Source organism: Augochlora pura, chromosome 6 (assembly GCF_028453695.1).
Source record: "Augochlora pura isolate Apur16 chromosome 6, APUR_v2.2.1, whole genome shotgun sequence".
NCBI classification, from domain to species: Eukaryota; Metazoa; Arthropoda; class Insecta; order Hymenoptera; family Halictidae; genus Augochlora; species Augochlora pura.
The window spans coordinates 7,352,978-7,378,481 of record NC_135777.1 but is presented as its reverse complement, the minus strand read 5'-3'; the positions used below and the strand labels follow the sequence as shown (position 1 = coordinate 7,378,481).

Below are 25,504 nucleotides of genomic sequence, written 5' to 3'. Positions count from 1 at the left end.
TGTTTTTCCAACGAAACGATACCACAGATTCTATCGTCGCGAAGATATTCTACGATTGGAACAATACTGAATTTCAGCCCCTCGTGGACGGTGATTTAAAAAAACAATGCTAACAAGAATTCAACGGTGTCCGTTATCAAAATTCTTATTAAAAATAGAATTTTATGATACTAAGAATATTTTATTATCCTGTGAATAATTATCATGCGTCTCGCACCATTTGAATAAATGCACATTGAAAGAAAAAGTGATTCTTAAATTTAGATTATAAGACAGAAATAATTATTATTTTCATAGTATCTAAATTAATAATTCAATTCAATTCCATCATATTCTATCTAGTCATCTATTATTTCTTTTTCACCTAAATTCGAGCAAAGAAATAACATAACCTGACATAACCTAACATCTCGTTCGCAAGCGTGAAATAACAAATAAATTAGCTGTGTTCTTAAATGGAAAAAATTTAATTATTGTTTGCGTTCATTTGTATTTCGCGAGTTTAATAACTGTTTGCCGTGGTAGCTCTCGCCGGGTGTAAATTACGGAGAAAAGTTGCACCTTTTTTGTTTAGAAGGCAGGTGGAGGACGATGTCCACATTCAAGGCTAGCCGGCTCGTGTCCGCATTGTATTTTAGAAACCACGTTTGTGTGTTAATCGCGCGGCCGGTTCGGCTTCTTCGACTATTTTCGTTTCGCGAACGGTAGGACGAGAATAAATTTCATGTTTCTGTGAATAAATTACCCATTTATGGATAATAATACCGTGAAAAAGCTTTGCTAAATATTTCATTCGGAATGGCTTCGGTATATATCCTTAAAGGTATAATTTGTCCAAATTAATAAGCTATTTCGAAGCAATTAATTCAACGTGGTCAAGAAAAAAAAAATTGAAAATAGACATAAAAAGCCGCTGTCGCTTCGAAATCGCTGTTCTTTCGATTTCTGAATCTGCTGCTGTTATCTTTGCCTCGCTCTTTCTGTACCTTACATTGAAACAATGATTACGTTAGACAACGTCCAACGAATGTTTGCAATGCAAATTATACGTGTCGCACAATTATATTTACGATTATAAATGTTGCGCGCGTGAAAATACGACGCATAGTATTCAGAATGGTATAGCAAAGCCCGAATATATCAACTGTCACAAATGATAATAACATCGCAGGAACTTTTCATTCTTCCTCGCGTAGGAAAAGAATTATTCTACTCTTCATATGTAAATGATTTATGAATATCTGAATATCACGGCTGTGCGCGGAGATGATACGAACGAAATATGTAAATATTCATTATGGCGGCTCTGCGCCGGTAGAAAAAGGTAATTGTGTTCATGCAAAAAGAAATCACCGCCCGCGTATGTTGCGCGTATTTGTTAATGACGTCTTTACGCTCCCATAGAAACGTTACGTTCTCTTTCTCTCTTCGAATGCCTCGAATTTGAATATATTTGAAGATCTTTTGTCCAACGTGTATCTAATTTTTAATGAAAGAAAATGTTTTAGTTAAACATTTACTAATCTTGTGTATAGACTTAAAAAGATCCTTAAATTTATAACTCTAAAATGGCAAAAGTGTATCGATAATACGGGTGCATACTTTGATTAAAAATAAAAAGTTTCTATTGCAAAAATATCGAATTCGATTACGTGCATTTTTTGCTCCATTTCATGGTTGACAACCTAATATGTATTTTGTCATCGTCTCCCGTACGATACGCGTGTGCTAGAAAGAACAAATTCCCCGCCGTTGAACATAACATTTAAAACCGGTCAAGGAGTTCGCGAAGTCGCGAGGCGTACGAATGAAATGGAAAATCGGGGGAACACGTAAGAGCGCTTCCTCTGTTCCTCGCGGTAGCCCCCAGATCGTAGACCGCGTCGGAGCGAAGAAAGCCGATCGTCCCCTACAACCGTAATTCCATCGGCGGATGCGTAAAAGAAATAATAAAATTATAGGTGTATTCCTGTACGGCCGGTAGTAAAGTATACTTTTATGTCCATTAAGGAGAAACTCGGCGAGCAGACGCCGCTTCGGGCTTCCTGCCGGCGAGATAAGTGAGATGCAATCCAAACATCAAAATATCTCAAGCCTGCAGTCTCATTAAAGACAAGCGATGTACCTAAAAATCTGCCGTTTCATTTCACGCGACCGCGAACGTCAACGTTTTGTAAACGAAGTTTACAAAAAAGAAAAATAACGACGCAATATTTTGTACGATGTTCGAAATGAAATTGTTGGAAAAATAGAAGCCGAAGTTGCCCGACGGAAGAAGAAAGAGCGAACGAAGCGATCGCGAGCGTTGATTTTTTGCGAGATCGGGGCAGGTGGTAAACAAACACTCGAGGGCCTGTTTCATACAATCCCCCCCTACCCGCGAGAGACGTTTTCATGGCAGCCGCAACTAGAACAACTTCTGCGAATGGATCCCGGTTTGAACAGCTTGTGGAACACGGAACAGAAATGGTCGGGGGGCCATCTTCTATCGTCTCGGTCGCTGGGAGCACTAAAACCGAACGTTTACGACTCGCTGAGATATCCCCTCCCTCGTTCCTCGAGCCTCCGGAGGAGAGATAGAGAGAGAGAGAATCCTTTGCATGCGTCTTTGGATCGGTATTACGCGTCGGACAAAGAGAGCTCTGCCAAGTCAGTGGGAGATTTCTTGTCGACGTGTTCTCTCAAGCATTTTTTCCACGTTGCCTCGCTAATATATCACCGGTTATTATTTCGCGCCTCGCCGCGCCGTCCGATTTACGGCTCGTCCAATAAATTCGACGGGATTCCTCTCGATTTATTCGGCGATCGTTCCTCTGCCGGTAGGCAACGTCGCCTTTCCCGTCTCGTTCAGATTTTTGGATATCGACTTTTGCCATCGAAGATTTTACAACCGAAGATCGCTGATTCTTCTTCGCAATGGTGAGAGTACGTGAGCGGCGAAGCGGGACAGCAGCCTTAAAGTATCGATCGATAATATAAACAAATGAACGAAGCGATCGCGGGAGGGAATAAAAAGGAAGAGCGTTGAGCAGTCAGCGTCGAGCCACGAATAGTTAAACATCGCTTATACCGTTACTAGTCTAAATATATCTATTCCTTTGTTTATTACAGTGAATGATTCTTCAAACGAGATATCCGTTCGGAAGACTAGCGATAGGGGAGTCCCACATTTAAATAGCTACACGCAAAACCTTTCTATGGTTTCATTATTGGTTTCGAGAAACACGAAAATTCTGCGGTGTCCTATTATTTTGTCGGGCGGTGTATTAACAACGGCGTTCGAGCAGGTAGCTAAGACGAATTGCGTGACGTTTCAGGGTTGCTTGGTGGTGGGGGGAGAAGAACCAAGAGCCGTCGCAGGCTCTCCCGATGATGTCGGAGGAGCGAGTACAATATCGAAGAGAGGGGTAATAGTTGCGACCGGTGAAAAACACTGCCGGCGCGTCGTGGCCGAAGCGAATTGTGTGAGCATGCTTCGTTACAGTTATTTACGACGCGAGGCCCACATAAATAATGCGAATATAGGTGTACCTATTTCGCTCGGGCTCTCAGTGCATAAATTGTCGGTGCCGCCGGGTTTATATCCCGACGTCGATCTCTCGCGTCGCGGGGTTTGGATATCAATTCAGACCCGCGGATGGAGAACAAAAATAGTCGCGCGCGCGCGTACGCGGCGAAGTAATGACTAATGACGCGATTGTATCGCCGGAACTGTTAATGCGCGCTCTCCTTTGTGATCCACGCTTGTTCGCGATCCGACGCGAAACAACCGGACGCTGTGAAACGCGAGCGTCGCGAAACGAACGTCTCCGTCTGCGAGATGAAACTAGAAGTACAGTCGGGGCACGAAACGATAAGATATCGATCTGATCATTTTTCGTTTTTCATTGTTTTCGTTTAGTTGAGTAAATTTGAGTGAAGTTGAGAAAACCAACGTGTCAACATTTTTATGAGTTAAAGTAAATGCGCCAATTATCCGCGCCTCCGGATTAAAAACGTATACAAAAGAGAAAGTGTTGTAACGGAAAGCATACGAGAGAACATACTAATACACATAATATTACACGACACTGTAAATTAAAATTATAACAGATCTGCGAATGTTTTATCACTGGAATTATTTTGACAATTCTTTGTTTTTTTTCTAAACGTTCCTGTTCACGTGATTTTGTTCCATTTTAACATTCCATATAAAATATAGCTAAGATTACAATTAAATACGATAATTCACCGATTTTAAAGTGGACAAATCAGTTGTTCTTAGCCGTGAAAGAGTTAAATATTTGTAACAAAAATGAGTGGACGTACCACGGAACAGTCGAAATATGGAAAGAACTTACGAACACGGTTATCAACTATACTAATTAACACGTACTAACACAGTTAGCAACTATAGTAATTCCGGTTGAGAAATCGATGTTCGCGTGGCTCCTATTTCACGCGCAATCGACAGATGAAATTTGTACTTCGCGCGGCGACGCGCAGTTATTAGCATACTCGAATTTCGTTGTCGCCAGAATCCCGTTGTATAATACGAGCAAGCGTCGAACTTGTTGCGAAGTTATGAGCGCAACGATTTGATAGAGCGCGAGACGGCGGCGCGGTCTCTCGGATCCCGGTCACCGTTCTTCGATCGCGAAGCTGATTTATTAGTCGCGATACAACGGAGTCCCCCCGGCGTTTCGTGCACCTCGAGGAAATAGTCTAACTATGTTGTAAGTTACGATCGGGGCTCCGGTGATCGGTGGGAATCCGCGCGCGCGGCCCGGCTCTTCTTCCGCGTGTCTGCCGGGCCGAGAGAGCTAGCGCGCGCGACCGTCGTCCTTGGCCGGCCGCGTCGCGGAAACGATTCCTGAATGAGATACCACCGGGGATCGCAATGAACTTCGAATGCTAATAGTGAATGAACTGTGGGCGACGCGCCGCGGTTGCTCAATTCAGGCAGGTGCAAAGCGTGTCGCCGCGACGGTTACGGGACAACCGGCACACGCGCTCGTTAGCCGCGCATACCGGCGTTTGCTACCGGAACTGCTCCGTCTATCTTGATTGGCGAGGGTAAGAATGCTTTTCCAGCCGGCGACGATTTCTTTGTCGCTTAATGAACGATACTGTTATGAGTATCAGAGACCTGCAATTAAGGACTCTACACTTCTTGCGAGTGCCGTCGGGGACGCCTTCTTCGCGGAATGCACGTTGTCGGTGTTGATTACGAAATTAAGAGCGTAACTGTACGCGCAATTGATACAGATCTACTCCGACTCGTTTAGACTCTATAGATTTTGTTCCATTGATATTTGATCCTTGAACTACGGTTCAAGTAGCTCGTTTTTAGACAGAGTTTAGAATTATTCGAATTACGATCGAATAAATAATTTATCCTTGATAAATCCGAACGAAATACTTTCTAGTCGAATATTTATTTATTTATATTATTACCTGGTTGATATATTACGTAATGTGAAATAGCATTTAGAGAAAAAAAATCATTTTTTGGCACCTAAAAGCGAATTTTCCTTAATTTAAAATTCTAATTTTAAAATCATGATACAAGTGATTTTTTTCAGCGCTACAGCGATTTAGTAGTTTCGGTTGCAATCATGATTTTCGAAACTGAATCTCCACGGTTTTTATATGAAAAGGAAAAAGTGAATAGAAAATATCGAAATCTTTCGTACCGCGGCGTCTACTTTTCAAGGAATGCAGCGTGAAAAATATGAGCCGTAGACACGAGGCACAGGCTACACTATTATTGTATTATTGTGTACAGCAAATAGGATACTGAGTAACGTCGGCGAAGTTGCATCCGCGGAATTCAATTTTCTAGAAAGCGAAACGAACGTGCGTATATATAGAGAGAAAACTCCGTTTCATGTTTCTGATCAACCTCTGCACGAGGAATCGCTCCATCCTCGATTGCGCCGACATAGCGACTACGCACGGTTTCTTGAATTCGCTGATTGAAAGAAGGTGACACGGGGAAACATGGAATGCAAGGTTTTGCTTACCCGTGCGGTTGTTTTAGTTTTAGTTTTTCCACCAAGAAATTTTTAAATAGTCGGCGAGCAAGTCTTTATAATTTGTCAAATGTTTGATAAACTAATTTGACGTTTTCACTTAAACGCGTTTTGTAGCAGAAAAAAACGTATTTTTCTGATCCTGAAGAGTTTCCATTCTCTTCACAACAATTCTAACAACGAAAACTGTGAAAATGTCCTCGTTTTTGTCGAAAAGTTGATTTAAAAATTCATAAAAAAATCCCAGACCATTCCATGGGAATGTACGTTACGGGGTCTTAAAGTAGACACTTTCAGCTTCAATTTGAGCTATTTAAAGTCAAAATTGCTCCACGGGAACCTGATGAAAAACTCGCCTAACCTCTCAGAATGAGCTCCTGGCCACCTGATCGCCTCGAAAAGTTCATTTAAAAAATCATAAAAAAATCCCAGGCCTTTCCACACGAATGTGCATTCCGGGGTCTTAAAATAGACACTTTCAGCTTCAATTTAAGCTATTTAGAATCAATATTGCTCCACGGGAACATGATGAAAAATTCACTTAATCTTTCAAAATGAGTTCCAGACTGCCTGATTCCGTCGAAAAGTTGATTAAAAAATTCATAAAAAAATCCCAGGCCGTTTTACGGGAATGTAGCTTGCGGCGTCGTAAAGTAGATACTTTCAGCTTCAATTTAAGCTATTTAGAATTAAAATTGCTCCACGATAAAAAAAAATCCCAGGCTCTTCGCATTAATTCTTGCAACGAAAACAGTGGAAATGTCCTCGATTGCATCGCGTTACCAATCCTATCGAGAAAGTAATCGATCACGAAAACGGTATGAAAGAGTCACGCTCTTATTTCGAGCACACAATGAAAAATGATACGTGTACCAGAAAATAGCGTGCAGCCACGAAGTTCCTTATTAAGAGCAGTGAAATCGTACCAGGTAAGTGGAGAGGAGGCCCCCGGCTAACCTGGAAAGCCGAGCTTGGATTCCGCGACCTTTCCCGCTCGATCGTGTTCACCTCTATCATACAGCAATTTCCGTAATTAACGTAAGCTTCATGAGCGATCGCTGCCATTAGCCCCGTTTTCATCGTCTCATTCATCTCTTCGAGCTCGCGTGGTTTCGCTTGGCTACGTAGCAATCGGAACCGCGTCCGAATAGAAGTTGCGTTTAAACGCCGCGAGACCATTCGAAGTTGTTCGAAATTGTTCGGAACTCGGTGACCGGAGTTACCGTTCAATCCGACGCGTCCACCTTTTAAACAAAAAGAGCTGGGGAACCGCTGAGAGAATTTCGGCTCGTGAAAATTTCCAGGTGAATTCGCTTCGAAAATTATTTAGACATCGATAAATATTTCCATGTAAATACGAGATACGAAGTAATATTTTCCACCAAACTGTTCTTGCCTACAAATCGAATTGTATTCATCTTGAGCAATAATTACTATAATCACAATTTTACTCTTTTATTTCGTTTATCTTCTAATAAAAGACGCATTAACTTTTAGACGCGTAAACGTCTTTTATTCAGCGCCAATTATTCTCGAGAAAGAAGCTAAAACGAAAACATTCTAAAGCAAACGAAATGAAATAAAAAATTCGGTGCTTAATAATTTACCAGCATCTTTTGCAGTTTCTTTTTAATTTGCAGTCGTGCGCGGCGCAGTTGCTCCTTTGTTCGTATAAACGAAACCAAAAATAGAAACGGGGACCGCGACAGATCTAATAAACGTATCACGGAAAACGATACCTTTCTTGATATATTCCTTTCCATGCTAATCGCGCGTAGGCAGCCGAGAGCTACACACACACACACGCACACATACATATATCCTATGCTCGCACACGCGGGGCCACGGCTGCTCGACATTTGTGGAACACACCTGTTATGCGAGTTAAGCAACCGTTGACCGCCTACAACGTATATATTGAAACTCTCGAAGACTGGTTCTAGTTTCCGCTACCGTTCGAACGCTGCTATATTCGCATTTCTATTTGACTTTTTCTACGCTCGTGTAATTTCTCCGGGCGCGCGTTTGCTTCACTGAAATCTTACCTCCGCGAGGGAACGTTAAAAGTCCCCGGAGCTGTTAATAAGATACATTGCAGCAAGAGTTTTCGAATTCTGTTTAGATGAATAACTGTCGAGGATATTGAGACACGTGTAGAACTGGTTTTTCGATTAACCTTGACGTTTTTCGTACAGGAATACACGCCTGCGTATTCAATGTGCTCAACTTTATTTATCGGGAAACATTTCGTCGGTAGCAATTCTTCCACGATTTTTTTAACGTTCCGTGTTTCAAAACAATATTTATCCGTTATGTAGCGATTCGTAATTTAATTTGTTTTTAATTCGTTTTTTAATCTGTTTCTAACGTGTTAAAAACGGGCTGCGAGGCTCGAATAATCGTACCTCGTCTTTCCATATTTCAGTCCAGTTTTCTTTGCAATCCGAGGGACAATTGGAGAGGATTCACCGTACGTTGAAACGCGCAGGGACGAACAACAATTTCCTCCATAATCATACCTGCATGAGCTGTTTTCCTTAGTCTCCTTTGCGCCGTTGGTATGCAAACGAAAGTTCGCGATTCGTGTGGATCACCCTGTAACTCTCGCAACACCTGGGGCTCGTACGAAAGTCGCGATATATATTTCTTGGAATCTGTATTAACAAGTATGCTACAGCGATGCCAGAGCGCAAAGTTTTGAATAGATCTGACGCATTCAGGGAAACCTGCTCGCCGGAATGAGATGAAAGGAACACCGTTCGGCGAGGCTCTGCTCTTCGTCATTTCTATGGAACTTACGACGCATCCGGGTGACTAAAAGTCCGTCAATGAGGATGAGCAATCCATCCTGGAATCTCAATGATTCCGCGACAACTGTCGTCTACGTTCGCATGTGCTAAAAAACATGTGTATGCTACCTGATTCCGAAAAGTTGATTAAAAAATTCATAAAAAAATCCCAGGTCATGCCATGGAAATGTACCTTCCGGAATCGTAAAGTAGACACTTTCAGCTTCAATTTAAGCACCCTGAAGTCCGAATTGCTCCACGGGAAAGTGATTGAAAACTCGCCCAAAGTCGAAAAATGAGCCCCAGACGGCCTAATACCCCCGATTATTTGATTCAAAAAATCATAAAAAAAATCCCAGGTCGTTTTACGAGTAATGTACCTTCCGGAATCGTAAAGTAGACACTTTCAGCTTCAATTTAAGCTACCTGAAGTCCAAATTGCTCCACGGAAACATGATTAAATTAAATTATTAAAACAAAAATTTTATTGCAAAATTTTATATGCATCCCTTGATTTCAACAGATTTCTCTTATAAGCAACGAGAGTACGAATACTTATGGAAGCGACTGTATACGTATAATATCTCTATTCAATAATAGTAATATAACAAAACTAATAGGACAGTTTCCTTGAAATATTTTTCAAACGTTCAAACGATTGTTTTCTGCCCACTCATTTTTCGCTAAGAATGCATAAAAGATGCGGTCCAGTTATTATGCTCGCGCGTCGAATGATAAATATTATTAGGTGTCCGTGGTGCGCGTATATCGCGGAATTGAACAATAGAACAGCAATTCACTATTGGACGGTTGTATTTTACAACGGCATTGTTGAAAGGGAGACCACAATTTCATGTGACCATTAGCGGACGGCGACCATCCTATGAACCGCAAAACGAATCAATGATCGCTTACGAAACGGCGCGTAAAACTTTACGTTCGTGGAAACGCGGATCATTTGACGGGGATCACAATGGGGGGGGGGGGGGGGAGTTGCGTCGAAGGAACGTTTGCAACGTGCGGTTTCGCGGTTGACAAAATGAAAACCGAATCCCCTTTTTTCTGCGAGAATACTTTGTGAACGTCGCGACGTTTGCTCGTCGTGAATTCCGTGAATTCTTCGGCCGTGAGACTTGCAGACTTTATTGTGTACGAACAACGCGAATGAAAAACGCTAACCAAACAAAGTTGCGTAGAATCGATCGAGGCGGATGTTATTGCTTACTGTACAAACAGCGGATTCGTTCTTTATTCGTGAATATCGATTTCTCTTTAAATAGAACGGCGAAACTTCATCCTCGAAATCCGTCGATATTTTTCTTATATTAAATATTTATTCATTTTTTCATGAAATAATATCGTTGCGATTTGTGGGAAAAAGTAAAGGAAATATACAAGTTGTGCAACTTTCATGAATTCAGTATTGCATTGGATAAATATAAATGTGTTTAGGTGCATCGAACGATTATTTACAATTTGAAAATTGCATCGTCGCGTTTCACATAATTGGAACGTCTCGGCGGGATCGGGGCGCGAGCGACAGTTGCAGCTGGAAGTCAGTTTACCTAACATCGCCTGCGTAGTGATTAAGCTTACAGCGGCTGGGCTGTGATAACAAGAACGGCATTGTGCATCCCGCCCGCGCAGATTACTAGATGACGCGCCGCACGGTAAACAACCCGTGATATTGTGGTCTCATTACCGCGAGTTTCGTCACACAGGTTTAAATGCAAATCGCGGGGCCGGGTCAGTCGCGCAATTCCGTGAGAATTACCTGAGACAATACGGGCGGCATATACGGGTTTATTTCGCTGGTAAATCGGTCGCTTCGTTTGCCGGCTGAAGTTGTTTAACCCCTTGCCGTACCATTTTCTTCACAGTCACTGCGATTAGGAATTTTTCAATAAATATAATTTGTTAGAACGGAGAGAACATTAATGTTTATTCCGTGCCTGAATTTACTAGAATGCTTAAATATTAATAACAAGGGTTTAGAATTTTATTCTAATTTTAAGGAACAGAATAACATCCATATTTAATAATTTATTACTAGTAATTTCCATCATTGCCATAGCGCGATACCAGGCGCGTCTCGAAATCTCGAAAACACTGATGCCGCGCATCGGGGACAGCGGCCTGGGCAAACCGGTTGGCACACTCGCATCTCGCGTTTCATACTGGCGTATCCCTGGAAAAATAGCGGTCGCTTAAAATTCAAACGCCACTCGGTCTCCGCGAGCGTATCCGTCAGCGTCGAGTTAAGGTTTCCCCGAGTAAGGAGTAAAAAGAAGCTGCACACGCGGGGCGCAGAGCCTCGAACGCAGCCGTGGCGAGCATAGAGGACGGCACACACGAGACGTCTCGCGCGTTCGACGACTGGGTATCGCGTGCATGCGCTTAGAACTGGTTTGTGCCCCGGCCATGCGAGAGCCCGAAGAACGTGCAACGGTGTTCTTTAAAGAAAATGGAAAGGTGGGTCGTCGCGCGCGCGTCCGAGGAGTCGGAGAGAGGCCCCTACCATTTTCCTGACGGCCGATGGCTCGTCTGGTCTCTCTCAGGGGGACGCGCCGGTGTGTCTCAGGCCAGCGTGTGTCAGCGTATGCGACACACCGGCGGTACAGGTAATCGCCCGGTGGCGCACATGCCGCAAAAGGCCGACCGTTTCGACGTATCGAAAGCGCGCCGAGATGCTCCGTAATTAATCGTACGGGCTTCGAACTGCCGAGGCTGCGCACGCCGCGACGAGATCCCCCCCCACTCCCCGGTCCTCTCGGCGATACCAATTATACTCGGCTGACTGGCGGCCGTCCATTTTACACCGATTGAATCGTTCGCGTCCACGGTAAATAAAGGCGCGCCGCGTACGTGTGCACCGCGACGCGTTTTACGGTCTCTTACGTGAAACGGTGCACCTCGACGCGGCATCTCGCGACGTCACCGGAAGTCCAAGTTGACATAACCTGAGCGGCCACAGAAATTCATCGAAAAGTTCTTCTGTATTTCTAGTTGACTACTCGCGTCTGCGCTGCGGACTTTATTGGCTAGATCGCTGCTCTTTATGCGAGATGAAAATTGTCTTCGTTAATTGCAAGGTATAAGAATTCAGTATAATTTTTTTCTTATTTTAAACACGTCCAGTGTGAACGCAGGGAATTTTAACAATGCTTTTAGATTACTCTTCGACTGCCGAACCAGCGTTTAATTTTGTCATTTTTTCACTGTTTCGTTTACTATTTGATTGCATCTTTGATTGTATATTTTGAGTATAACGTCGTCTGAAATTATGTCCACTCTTGCGACTGTCGTTTATGGTTGTACAAATATTTTCAGTAACTTATATCGGATAAAAATGACTAAGAAATTTGTTTACAATTCTCCAAGTATAATTACTTATTTGTGCCGGTACGAATAATAATTAAAACGTTCAATCGATTGAGCATGTTTCATATTTAATCGAGTTCCTACTTAAATCGATTCCCAGCAATATTTAACCGTTTGTTCTAAAATCTTTCTCCGAGCTTTTTCAATTTGAATAAATTGCTTCGCGAACCGGCGCGTCGCCAGCCTTCCTGAGAAATTCTCAGAGCTTCTGTATTTTTTCGTTTTCGGGGAAATACCTGTGTTCCGTCGCGCGCGCACACGTGGCGCAAATATTTTCCTTGGCATATTCGGCGTGCTTATTGCATTCTTCGGGATCACTGAATCAGCAACGGTATGCGAAAGATGTTGACTGTTATTTTGAATATTAACTTCCTGCAGTCTAATCATTTTCACGGTGAATCACCATCAAGTTATTTGCATTAATTACGTTTATATAAAAGCAAAATATGTACTATTAATTATACAGATGTATGCATAGGAAAATATATCGAGTACGCAGAAATAAAATATATTAATTGCATAGACATATGTATAGGAAAATATCTCAATTATGTATAAATAAAATATTTTAATTATATAAATGTAGCAGTGAAATTAGCTCGGGTTTTATTCGGCGAACGTTTCGAAACTCTTACAAGTAATTCCCTTTCAACTTTTTAATCCTTTTACGTCGCGACCGCCGGTAAAAGGACGGAATCAGTTTGAATAGACAGGAATATAGGGATCCATTACAATTGGTAATAAGGATATTCAAACCTAGTCTAATTAAGACAATTCACGTCGACTTCGGCGAAATGTTTCAAAACGAACATTTTTACCGTATAAACGACGATCCTACTTTCCAACATTTCATGTAACAAATTCGTACAAAATCTGGATACTATTAATTAAAAATCCGACAGACTAATTTATGACTTCTATTTTAAGATTATTTCATCTTAATCATTTAAAGCGTATCGGTTGAAAAAGTAGATTCCCGGTTTAACACTTTTTTAAAAGTATTTAAACCTTTGCGTTTCCGACGCTGAAAAATCAATTTTCATTTATTAATCTAATTATTAACACTAACGCATCGCGGTTCGCAAGCTGGATTAACGACATCCCGATGTTGCATCTCGTTTCACTCAGTTTTCGATCGCGTCGTTATAAAACACTTTGAACTTTTCGATGAATCGGAGATACATGTTTATCGTTTGATAGCCAATAAACTGCTATCTAATTTTCTGCGCGGTATTTCACAATATCCATACTCCGTGTCTCATGGGAAATACGACTCGCGTATATCCTTTGAGACTATCGGAACCAGTCTCCTGTTTATCTCGACGGTTCTTTTTTTTCGGTGACAACCAGAGCAGCGGTAGCATCGCGACTTTACTCCTTTACTTGCTCGCCTATCCTCATCACGGTTAGACAAGCATGCAAACGATCCTGCGGCGAGCATCGTTTACACAACCATTCCCTATTATGCAAATATATTCCGCAGGACTTATTAGCGTACTAGAGCCGGACATCGGCTGCCGATGCGGCCCGCATCGCATTCGCACGGAATGCATATGCACAGAAATGTAATGCCGTTTGAATTGTACAGCACAACGCGGATCATCTAATACCATTAATTCGGAAATTGAGGGGTTATTGTCACTTGGAAATTGATTGAATTCAAACAATGTTTCACGCGAAGAATCTGAAAAATCTGAAAAAATTCTATAAAATGTAAAGTGAGATTGCAATTAATATAGCAATATTCTCAATTACGTGCAATTATTATTATTACTTATAAGCTTGGTGTATTGTTCTCTCAGAAACATTGTAACCTCAATATTTCACTAGACTCAAAGGCTTATCCTCTTTCGAGAGAATTTTCAACGAGCTATATTTTTAGAATCGTGCAATTAAAATAAATCGATCGTCTCATCCTATCAATGAGAACACGAACCTCTTTAAGTAGGGCGCAAACTACCATTAGGATCGGAGAACTCGGACAAATTGCGTCTCGTTGCCTTATAATAATCGGTTCCATCAGCCACTTATGAAGATATCTTACCGTGTACAAGGATTGTTGATATCGAAGCATTCTTATTATTGGTTATTTCGTCGCTTATATATCGATTCCGTATTTGCACTTTGTAGAGTGGGACAAGTCTCGATTAAGTCAAGCTTCAATATTCCGACAGAACATTTTATGATTCTCAGAGCGGTGCCTTCAGATGGTATTGCAACGTGTTTCGTTACACTTTTTCTGAGACAAATAGCTTTCGTTTTATTCTCCGCTAACGAGACGTCGAATATCGACCTTAAAAATCGACATCCTATTCTGTCGTCTGAATTAATAAGAAATCGCGAGATTGATGTATCTCTAACAAAAATAACATAACCTGACATAACCTCACATAACCTAACAAGAATGAATAGATCTTGTCAAGAATTTTTACGGTACATCAGAAGTATTTAAAAAACGTTCTCTAATTACTGAATTCTTGGCAATTATTCTAATTCTATCTCACAGGTAACTAATTGACTTCACTAGTGTACACCACTCTTGTCCTCGACCACTACCAATTCATAATCAAGTTGGGAGAACGTCGACCGATCGGCCGAAGGAAAATGTGTATCACGGTGAAACCCATGGATCCGTTCGGCACAGGTGTACGCATCCGCGTTAGATTCCGGCGTAGGTTACAAGGGCCCCTGATACACGCAGCGAGTGCTTGCGTAGCTCTGGCGGCTGTCCGGACGCGTGGTTGCTCTCGGTTTGTAAGCATGCGCCGCTGGTACGTCATTAAGCGAGCCGACGCGCGCGGCAGATATCCGGTGTGTAACGATTGGCGGGAACCATAAATCGATCATTTAATTGCGCTCCCGCCGGGAAGAGTATTTTACTAGCCCACCGTCCTCGCGAGTGCTCCTCCTCCTCCTCCTCTCCGTTTGGTCATCCGGCGACCGTTATACTATCCATGGTCACGAGAGGAGAGGAGGAGGAGAAAAGATCGATGCCGCAGGGGCCAGTGACTTGAATGAATCGCGAAAGCCGCTCGATCAGCGAACACGAATTCGCCTCTTGAAAACGCGGAAGTCGTGACCGCGGTAGCGGCTAACGACCAACCGCCGTACATCTTAAAGCCCTGGAACCTTTCCTTGTCGAACAAATTGTTCGACCGGATTTCGAGCGGGGTCGGTTGTCGTCGGAGTGAGTCGTGCCTCGTGTTTCGATGCGCCGCTGCTTAGAGAGGGGGGCCGATTTATTAGGTTGTCCCCATAAGTTTCTTCCGCGCTACGTTATGATTGACTCTGAGCGGCTGTGTTTATATAAATATGCAGGCTTTCTTAGCCGTTTACGGCATCGGTTTCAGTCGTTCCGGAGCTCTTTCGAAGTACGTTTCGTCGGTGAGCAGACTCTTTTAAAAAAATTTCTGCACAATATGGAATTAATCTTTATCATTATGACGATTTTATATTACAATTATGCTGTAATCTATACGTATATGAATTTCGATTTTTTATTCAATCGTCGTTTAGCAGGATAATGTAATTCTTCGACGAACAGTTGACGAAACAACGAAACACTCGAGAGAATTCCTCGATTTAATTAGGCATCCGAAATTAGAAAGTTGAAAGAAATCTCGCGCGCAAGCCGAAGGACAACTCCGTTCGAACACAACTACCATAATTAGCCGGGTGACTAATCCTGCATCTACAATGAGAAATGAGAAAAAAACGGGAGAATAAATCATTCCGTTTATAGGTATAATGACAGTGCTAAAAAATTAACACTGTTAATTAGCCTCAAGGCGTGATGGGAGTAACGATGGCGATCGGAGATCGACCAAAGTATAATTACAGGGGAGCAAATTAATCTTTCTACGCGGATGGTAATAAGAATATTTGAAACAACGAAAAACAATTGATTTCTCGTTTGTTGGCCGGTGATCTTTCAGTTAATGAAGAAGGAATGAATAAAGAAATGATAGAATTGTAACTTATAAAACAATTACGTACAAAATAGGAATATTATATTACAGTTCATAGATTGTAAGGATTATCGTTGTCAATGGAATAAACAATTTTATTATATATACTAATAATACTATATATACTAATACTATATATAATAATACTAATATAGTAATAATACATAATACACTATATATGATATATGTAACTATATAATACTATAGTATTAAATATATAATAATAGTACCATATTATACTATATAGTACTATTACTATAATATTATTATATATACGTATACAACGTATACTGTATAATAATATAAATGTTCATAACCGCCGGTAGGTAACATCCACGATGGCGCGGATTGCAAAGGGTTAACATTTTCTTCCCGTCAAGCCGAACACCGACACTAACCGTATGGAAATTCCCCGGACAATGCCGCGTAAACCAGCGTCCGACAGGAATAAAGGGCGGTCGGAATTCAAATTAAACTGGTAATATCTCCTATTGAATTCCCCGTAATAACCCGGTGTGTGTTCGATTTTGCCTACGTGCGATCCTCGCCACGCGCGCGCGCGCGAAACGAGGACAAAATCCTGTTCGAAGACGAGAGAGGCTCGTATTATATGACAGTGATCCCTCGACAAGATAAGAGATGTATACCATTCTTCGGCGCACAGAGAGCATCGTCCATGATATATGCGTTTCGCCGGCGAACGCCCCGAAGCGTTCCAGGGTAATACGCATCGCCGAGAAAAGACAGTCAGCGCTCCGGGGCCATCGAACAACAGATTGGAAAGTCTTTATTAGACGTAAAATAATAGCTGACCTTTTACGGCCGGCCCTAGAATTTAATTGAAAAAATCCCTGAAAATACTGAATCAATTTAATTTCGCATGCGAACGAAGCGGGTACACGTTGAAAATATTTCAAAACTGTACTAGAAAAAAAAAATAACATTTTTTTGTATGAGTTAAATTGTTTCCGGTGGAAATAGGCGTATAATCAACATCCCTAAGTCTTGTGGCAATATCTAATATATCACACATTTATAATAGAGAATGAATAGAATAGAAAACAAATTATAAATACATTGGAAGAATTTAAGAATGTTAAGTTACATTATCTTAATCTTTCGCAATTAATAAAAGAGGAAAGACATTTTCGTCCAGGTTATGTCTGACGCGATTAAACGCAAAGACTCGCATTCTACTATAACAATAATAGTCATATCTAATAAACAATAGTGTATTATAATCTAATAAATAATAATCTATCTCTTGGCGAATATATGAAACTTGCAATAGAAGTTCTGCGACCGATTGACAAAAAAATTTGCATTAATAACGGCGCGTGAAATATGGCCACGAATCGCGTAATGTCATAAATATTTTAGGAACGTAATATGCGTTTTGTAGGGCGTGCTTGTAAAGGGGGTGTGTGCGCGACGCCTGTAGAACAGCGACACGGTCTCCTAAATTAAATTCCGTCGGGCGTTCGCGAGGCGCGACAGAAAGAAGAACAAAGAACGTGTAATTATCACTCCGTAGAAAACGTTGAAACGAATGTAATAGCGAAATTGGTGGTTTACAATTCTCCGGGGCGTAGGCTTTCCGACAGAGTATTCCACGGAATGACCAGAGTCTTTTGAAGATTTTTTTAATTAAAAGTCGAGAAAAATGCCGGATCAACGGGGTACAATGAGGGAAAGGTATTATCGCGAACATGTAAAATAAAGCTCTCGGAGAGGATTGAAAACGTTTCGCGTAATCCAATTCGTGGCATTACTTTGAGGAGATGAACGCGTTTGATCAATTCTGAAATCCTTATCAAAGATTCCCGCGAACCGCCAAATATTTTCGCAGGGTTATACAATTTTCCCTTGCTCGACTAACAAATGTGTGCGACATTCTTTTAACATTGTATTTGTATATTTTAATTTTAAAAAAGAATAGAAAATCATTTGGATATCGGTAACAATACTCTTTTGACTCTGGATTTATCGTTTTCTTGACTTTATTTCCTTATAACAAATAACTGAGACTTCTCGGTAAACATACTAGTTATGTGCGTCAAGAGACACTAATAAACATAGTTAATGTCAATAGCTACTATATAGTTTAAAGATATTCAAAGGAAACTGCCAATACTTTCTTGACCCACTGTATACGACGCGAATTCCAGCCGGTCCTCGCTTACAGCTTTCGAAGCTCGCGGCGTTTGCACCTGTAGAAACGCAGGGGTAGATAGAAATAGAGACTCTAACGCGGAGCTGTATAATTGGCCGGATCTAGCGGCATTTACAGCATTGTCGATTCAAAGCGATTAAACCACCCCCCTCTTGCTCGCGGATAATGACGAGAGAGAGAGCACGCGTTCCAAGGAAATTGCTTTCCGATCTAGCTGTCACAGTATCAGGAGACTACGAGAACAATATGCATTAAATAGTAAGCCGCGCGCGCCTTGGGCAACGCTATTATATACGTCTCTAGACTGATTACGCTATTTATGTCCCATTATTTATTCTCGCTGATCATTCAGCCGCGGATCAATCGGACGTGCCACGGTTTAAGAATTTATCGTGTTTGCTGTATTATATGCTGCAGATTAGATCTCTGTTTATTGTACAATAAATTTGTCCACCACTTACGCACATTATTTGCTTCGGTGACGTTGAAGGTATTATTGATGGATGAGAAACTTCCGTGATTGCTTCCATTGAACAATAAAGCAAATGAAGGAGAGAGAGAGGATTTTTATGCAAAATAAAAATTGTCTGCGTCAATTGATCTGGGTCAAAATAACGTTTCAAATGGGAAGTAGTAAATAGATGTTTTGTTTTAGATCGTGCAATTAAAAGTAAAATATTTCAGTTGTTCGAAAGAATGTATTTTGAAAAAATAAGATACTTTTATTCGTTGTAAAAATGTGTATGATAATATAGTGCTTCCTTTCAGAAACCCTGAAAATATTTCTACCATAGTTTGGCATATACGAAAATAAAGAATGAAATGGAAAAGACTATTTAGACATGCGTTTTACATTACTGAAATAACGTCCTTCAGAACGTTCGCAAGCACGCGGTAAATCCCTACACATGTATAAAATCCGCAGTCTACTAATAAGAATCGACGACCTATAACCACGACGTGTAGATGAAAACAGCAGCATTAACTCCAGCGCGACACGCGAAGATAAAACTACTCTGCGAACCATAAAATCCGATATTTTCGAGATCGCCGATCGACGAAATATCTCGGTCCATCGAACCGGAAGATAACGAGTCATCGGCGGGGCTAGCCGTGAGAGAACCTGCCGGCTAAGATTGGAGAAAGGTAATACTTAAGAAACGGTACACAGAGCCTATCTGCAGTGGTTGCTGTCGCTACCTTCGGTCCCGTTCCCGCCTGAAATGAAACGAAAGAAGAAGGGAAAAAAGGAACGGGTTCGAGGAACGAGAGGGAAGAAGACCGGGTCGTAAGACAGAAACCGAATCTACAATTTCTCTTCGACTGCGTCCGTGTCTAACCACGAACCGCGCTGGTCCGCGACACCGCAAAGATATCGAGGGAAGACTGCTGTTATCCGGTCAGCGAGAGACCAAATTATCTAAACGAATTCTTGGATACCGGAGTTAACAAAATTCTTGCGAAATTGGAAGGGAAATAAAAAGGATTTTTCATAATGTCTTTTATAACCTTATCGCGTCTTGGAAATTCTAATAAACTTTATTACTATGAAAATTGAGCTTTGAGTATGTTGAACAAAGTGATCAAATTATCAAATTGTCAAATCGGAAGAAATATTGAAGGTATCTAAACCTACAATAAAAGTGATCCTATCCTACATAGAAAACTTCATTGAATCTCCGATCAAGCGAGGTCCAACAAAAAAAGCCGAGGACTATAAAAAAAAAATATTCAAACCCAAAGGAGGAACATGAGCATCAGTTCCGCTACACTTCGCCGAGCGAACGTGAATAAAAGAGGCAATCACGCGAACCGTACGCAACGGGAAAGGTCTTTTTTGCAAATCCCGTTAAGTCGGTATCCGCGCGCAACTCTTAGGATTTTCAATTTTCCACGATTTCGCGGGTTCGCTAGCAAGCGAGCGGTTGCTGCGGGCGCGCACGCGCGGTACGAGGCGCATAACGAAGAAGCGAATCCACTCGACGAGGCAGATGGCCGTTGCATCATTTATCTTGTGGAAATCGTAGACCCCCATCGAAATAAGTAACGCGTTGCCTGCATCACGGAGCTTGTCCCGTTGGTGTTTACGCGCGTGTGTGTCGGATGCGTGTGGGGGCACCCACATGGGTGTAGACCTTAGACAAACAGCGAGGATCGCATACCGCATAAGAATGTATTTATAGAGATGGGCATAAATACGTTCGGATAGAGTGTGTTCCAGAAACAAGGTCCACGGCGGGATCGTGTTTCCGCGATATTGTCGGGCGACTCTCGTCACAAGCGTATCCTTGGCCGTTCGTCAGGTTATGTCATAATATATTTAGTATATAACCGAAAATAATTTTTTAGAAAACCATAGATTCGAATAGAAAAATTGAAAGAAGATTCATGTTTTTGTTCCCAAAATCTTTTCCTCTCGTCACCGATCGAACTAAATAACCTGACATAACCTCTGAAAAACTATAAAGGTATTTATTTCGTAAATATGGCGATACATTCCGCGGCGACTGCATTTCAATAGTTCGCTCGAAACACGACTCGCTATTTTGCGAATAAATAGGTTCGAGGTAGTCGATTCGAGAAAGGGTTAATTGTATATATTATACAACGGCAGTCTCGTTACTTTATACACGTCTCGGATAGGTTTAGACACGTTAGACACGCCTCTTATTTGTACGCAGTTCTCAGCTGTATACAACTGTTACAGTTGTATGTTCTTAGCTGTATGTGTATATTTCTCTATGCACATAGCCGGCCGATCCTCTGGGATTAATAAACGCGGTACGCTGGCAAAAAAAGTATCAATTTTCCATGGACCCGGTCCATTAGGAAGAGCCGGTCTACCTGCGGCGTGAGATAAGCGTTTCCTGTACCCCGAGCCGAATTAGCACGTCAACGTAATCCAATATGACAGCGATGCTTCCACGGTGTGTGTCCTCGAGCGTAGGAATCGTGTCATTCCTCTTGTTCCCGCTGATAATGTTATGGCCTGCCGGGCTAACCGACCCGGACCAGTGTTCGTTAATGCAGGAAAACGAACGTGGTCGTAGTTATGTAAATAAATGTAACTCGAGAGCCGCACCTTTCGGAAAAATCGGGGCAATTTATAACGCGCCGCGGCCGACGTGGATACGTTATACGTGTAAACGATCTTGGGTGTGGTAACCCTACGCGAATTCTAGTGGTTCTACCCTGCCAGTCGCGTGAAATTAAACGATGACCGGAATCCTGGCCGATGTATTTTTGTCGCGAAAGATCGGATGCTTCAAAACACTCCAAATGCCTCCTATAATGACACGATGTTAGGTTATGTCTTCTACGACGCTTTCTACTGAGAACATCATCCGGGTGACATACCGTCGGTCAACAATAATTCAATGTACCAAATTTTAAAGGCCACATTTTACAAACACATTTTAAAAACTACTAGAATAAAGAAGAAAACTAAAGCTGCGATGTACAGATCGAAGAATCGTTACTTGCTCTACTGGGATATGAGAGAACTTGATCGAACTTACCTGAAACAGAGAATTAAGAAACGATTAAGCTATTTTTTAACGCATCGTTCTATTTTTTAAATTCCTTCGATTCAATGGTTTTTTAAGTAACATAGTTTGGGATAAGAAAATTGATATCGTCCATGTTATTTTTTTGCAAGTTAGGTTCAGATTTACTGTGTTATTTTAGAAGTATTAATTACGTGAATTGCAACATCGATGATAATTTATCTGTTTTATACATTAGAAACCAATAAAAGTTTGAATAGGAAAATTTTCTTCGTGAAAAATAAACTCGAAGTTTGATATTAATAATGGATAAAAAAATGGTTGTAAGTAATAAATGATGGCGTTTAAGCAATAAATGATAGCGTTTCAGCGTGTGATAAATTATAAGGAACACGTTCCGCTTGTGTGATTTTTAGTTTGAGCGCTTGTAACTACTTGTAAGTATATTACAAAATGGCCTGTCTAAATTAGACACTGTCTTCGTAACTGTTGTCAGCAGCACATTATATCCGCTCTCATAATTCTCTGTTATTTTCTACGCCTTGCGCGTCAAAGTTATCATCATCAAAAACCACGATTCGTCAGTCTAAATGGTACAAGGATTTTGTCTTTTTCTCTTTTGCTGTTGCAACAGCACGATCTACAATTTATGTACGCGTAATATATGTTCACAGTTCCATGTAACGACAGAATATACATTAAATTATAAAATTTAAATTGTACATTAATTTAATTGTGCATTACAATAGACGATATAATTAGTCAAAATATTACATTTCCTATTTCTTTCTATTTCTAAAGATATAAAATAACAGAAGCTTTTAAAAAATTAAAAAAATTATTTAAGCTTCAGAGCGTCCGATGAGCTTCGCGTTCTTTATGTATACACGTTGACGCGTGATATATGCAGATTCATAGTAAACGCAATAGCAGCTTCATTACCGTAAACGAATCACCGAGAACGACGTTGAATCAAACGCGTGCGGTACCACAAATGCGATATCGATTCCGTTACATCGTCAGGTTTAACGGGTCCCTATACTGACACGTGCTCTCCGTCCCAATATCGCCGAGGAAGTGTAGAAAGCGATAACATCTGTCGGCTAGTTCGAACAATGACAATATGTTGGGCGTGAGCGAGAAAGAATTAGCATATAAAATGCAGTAAAAGGGAAAAGTAGAGAACGATGAACAAAATTACATACTAAAAAAATAGTTAGTTTCATTACCAATATATACAGAACTTTTTAAATAAAAAGATAAATTAAAGAAATATATATTATATCGTAAAGCTTCAGAAAATTCTAAAGATTAACGTCCGCTGGAATTTACCTTCTGAATTTTTCGGATACACTCTCTGATTTAATACCTTTCAAATAGTGCTTAATTTTAATATTTCCGTTTTGGCGTAACCTCTTTTAGAAATATGAAATAACTGGCACAGAAAAATAAAGAGGAATTATTTTAAAATACATTGCCATTATAATTACTATTTCCTAGCATTGCAGACCTATATTTATCGTAAAAATGATTCTTTTGTCCGCTAAATCTATTATATAAAAATAAGTTGGGTTTTCCTTCCTGACGCTATAACTCCAGAACGCACGAACCGATTTCCACGGTTTTGCATTCGTTGGAAAGGTCTCGGACTTCGCGAGGTTTATAGCAACCAAAATTCTGGAAAAATTTCAACAGAAAAGCAGGAAAACAGGGAAAATCATTTTTCACATACAGCGCCATCTCTGATACATAGCATGTACTACAAACCAATATGGTTTATAAAACAAAAAAAATAACTTTTCTTCATCTTTTAATCCCCAAACTAAATATTACAAAAAACGAAGCCATCTGGTGGCGAAACGGAGTTCGCCAGGTTTGCTAGTATTGTATAAAATATATTTAAGGCAACCTAACCTCTCAATCGTATTTTATAGCATCTTTAAAATGTGAAGGATTAAGAAAGAATTTAAAAGGACCGCTCCGGAAGTTGACCGGATTCGACGGTAGCGCCGGAACGTGTTTGGTATATATCGTGACCCAGTGGGTGTCGCTAACCTCTCGATCACGCGAGTTTCATAATATACGCGTGACGAGATAAATGTGTATTATTCGCTCGAATGGTAACTATAAATAGGATCGAAGCTGCGTAAAGTGTCTCGAACGGGAGAACGTGCGAACGATAAGCGCGTCTTAAGGAAGAATCGACATTGGACGGTCGCGTCGCGTGAAATTCGTCGGAAGCCAGGCGATCTGCGCATGTGACGCAAAGTGAGTAACAGCGCAGACTCCGTGGAACCGATAGAGCGCTAGCGGGACTGCATCACTGTGGAAAAGAGAACACAGTAAACTCTATCGATTTTAATTTCTCGGGTAAATCACGCGCGTCAAACTATTTCGTCATCGGTACGATAAATTCTTTGTACAGCTACAAAATAAATATAATTATTATACATTATATATACAATGCTATACATTAATAATAGTGATTGAAATAGATCTAAATAAAAAGGCGTGGAAGTAGAGGACGTATTGCTACAACTGTATGACTTCCGGTTAGATATATAACAGTAGCTTTCCCAGATTTTAAGATGAGTAATATTATTTGTATAATGTTGGGTATTGTTTTAAATGACAAAAAAAAATGATTATATTAGCATTAGGTGTTTTAAAACTTGGTAAACGAATTGTCGAGCAAGTCTAACTTATATGGATATGATTTTAAAGTCATTTATTTCAGACTATTGTTTTAAATATTTCTTTGAAAATCAAAGTTAATAATTTTTCACTTTTCAAAATTACTTCTTTAAAATAAAACGTAGAACTTTGTAGACCGATAAAGTAACTGCAGAACAATTTCTATTCCAAGTTACGCGGTGAAGGTTATGAAATAAAACGGTTCGCTAATTCCCGATGATAAAGTGGCCAATCAATCGCTCGATGCCAGATCCGTGCGACTACAATCAGACTACAATTCACAGTCTTTTCATGGTTAGCGAGCGCGACAAAACCTGCTTAAATGATTTTCCGTTACCCCGGTCGAATTGACGCTCTCGTTAACCTTGGCATTTTGTGCAGCGCTCTCCACCGGTTTATTTTAGAAAGGCGGTTTAAAAACCGCCGCGAGGGTCCCGTGTGGACCGCGAGCGGTTCGAACAATCGCGGTTCGAGCGTCCACCGCGTAATATTTCACCATTATAACGTCATTACCATAATTTGTACGGGACTTCATTTCCTCCGTGTTGAAGCATTAGCGTTCATTGTGTAAACAGCTTAAAAGTATTTTTCTAAAATCGTGATTACATTACGGGAAGCAAAATTAATTATAATTATTACTGTTATAATAATAATTATTAATATTAAGTTGCACACATTTTCAGGCACAACCATGACTCGCTTCGAAGATTTGGTTGATTAGAGCCCGTTGATAATCCATCGGTCGAATGACCCTAATGATACTGACCCTCCGGAGCACGCTTGTTCGTCAAAATGGCATCTGGACAAGGATGTTCTCTAAGAAGTCAAAACCGCCGGCATCGGAGGCAAGTTGTGTACGGATTTTTACGTGGTATACCATCAAATATTCACTTTTATATACACTTTTAATGCGTCAATCGGTGTATCTTTGCATTCTCCTTCAAAAAGTATCACGGTGTAAAGATCGAAAATTAATTGG

General features: G+C 40.8%; 2 protein-coding genes across 7 annotated transcripts in view; one reads left to right on the top strand and one right to left on the bottom strand.

The window, feature by feature from the left end:
- Cad99c (cadherin 99C) overlaps positions 1–25,504 on the bottom strand; it is a 131,370-nt gene that overhangs the window by 77,639 nt on the left and 28,227 nt on the right. The window lies entirely within an intron of this gene.
- The window catches only part of LOC144470932 (uncharacterized protein C15orf61 homolog), a 36,201-nt gene that overhangs the window by 8,808 nt on the left and 1,889 nt on the right, over positions 1–25,504 (top strand). Inside the window, exons 1-2 of one of the 6 annotated variants that reach the window (XM_078182534.1) lie at positions 11,829–11,895; positions 25,209–25,379. In XM_078182534.1, coding sequence (XP_078038660.1) covers positions 25,272–25,379 — 108 coding nt within the window. In that variant the 5' untranslated portion in view covers positions 11,829–11,895; positions 25,209–25,271. Of the gene's footprint in view, positions 1–11,828; positions 11,896–16,560; positions 16,631–23,836; positions 24,235–25,208; positions 25,380–25,504 lie in introns of those variants that run through there. The other 5 variants (XM_078182535.1, XM_078182531.1, XM_078182536.1 and 2 more) reach the window with 5 other exon arrangements.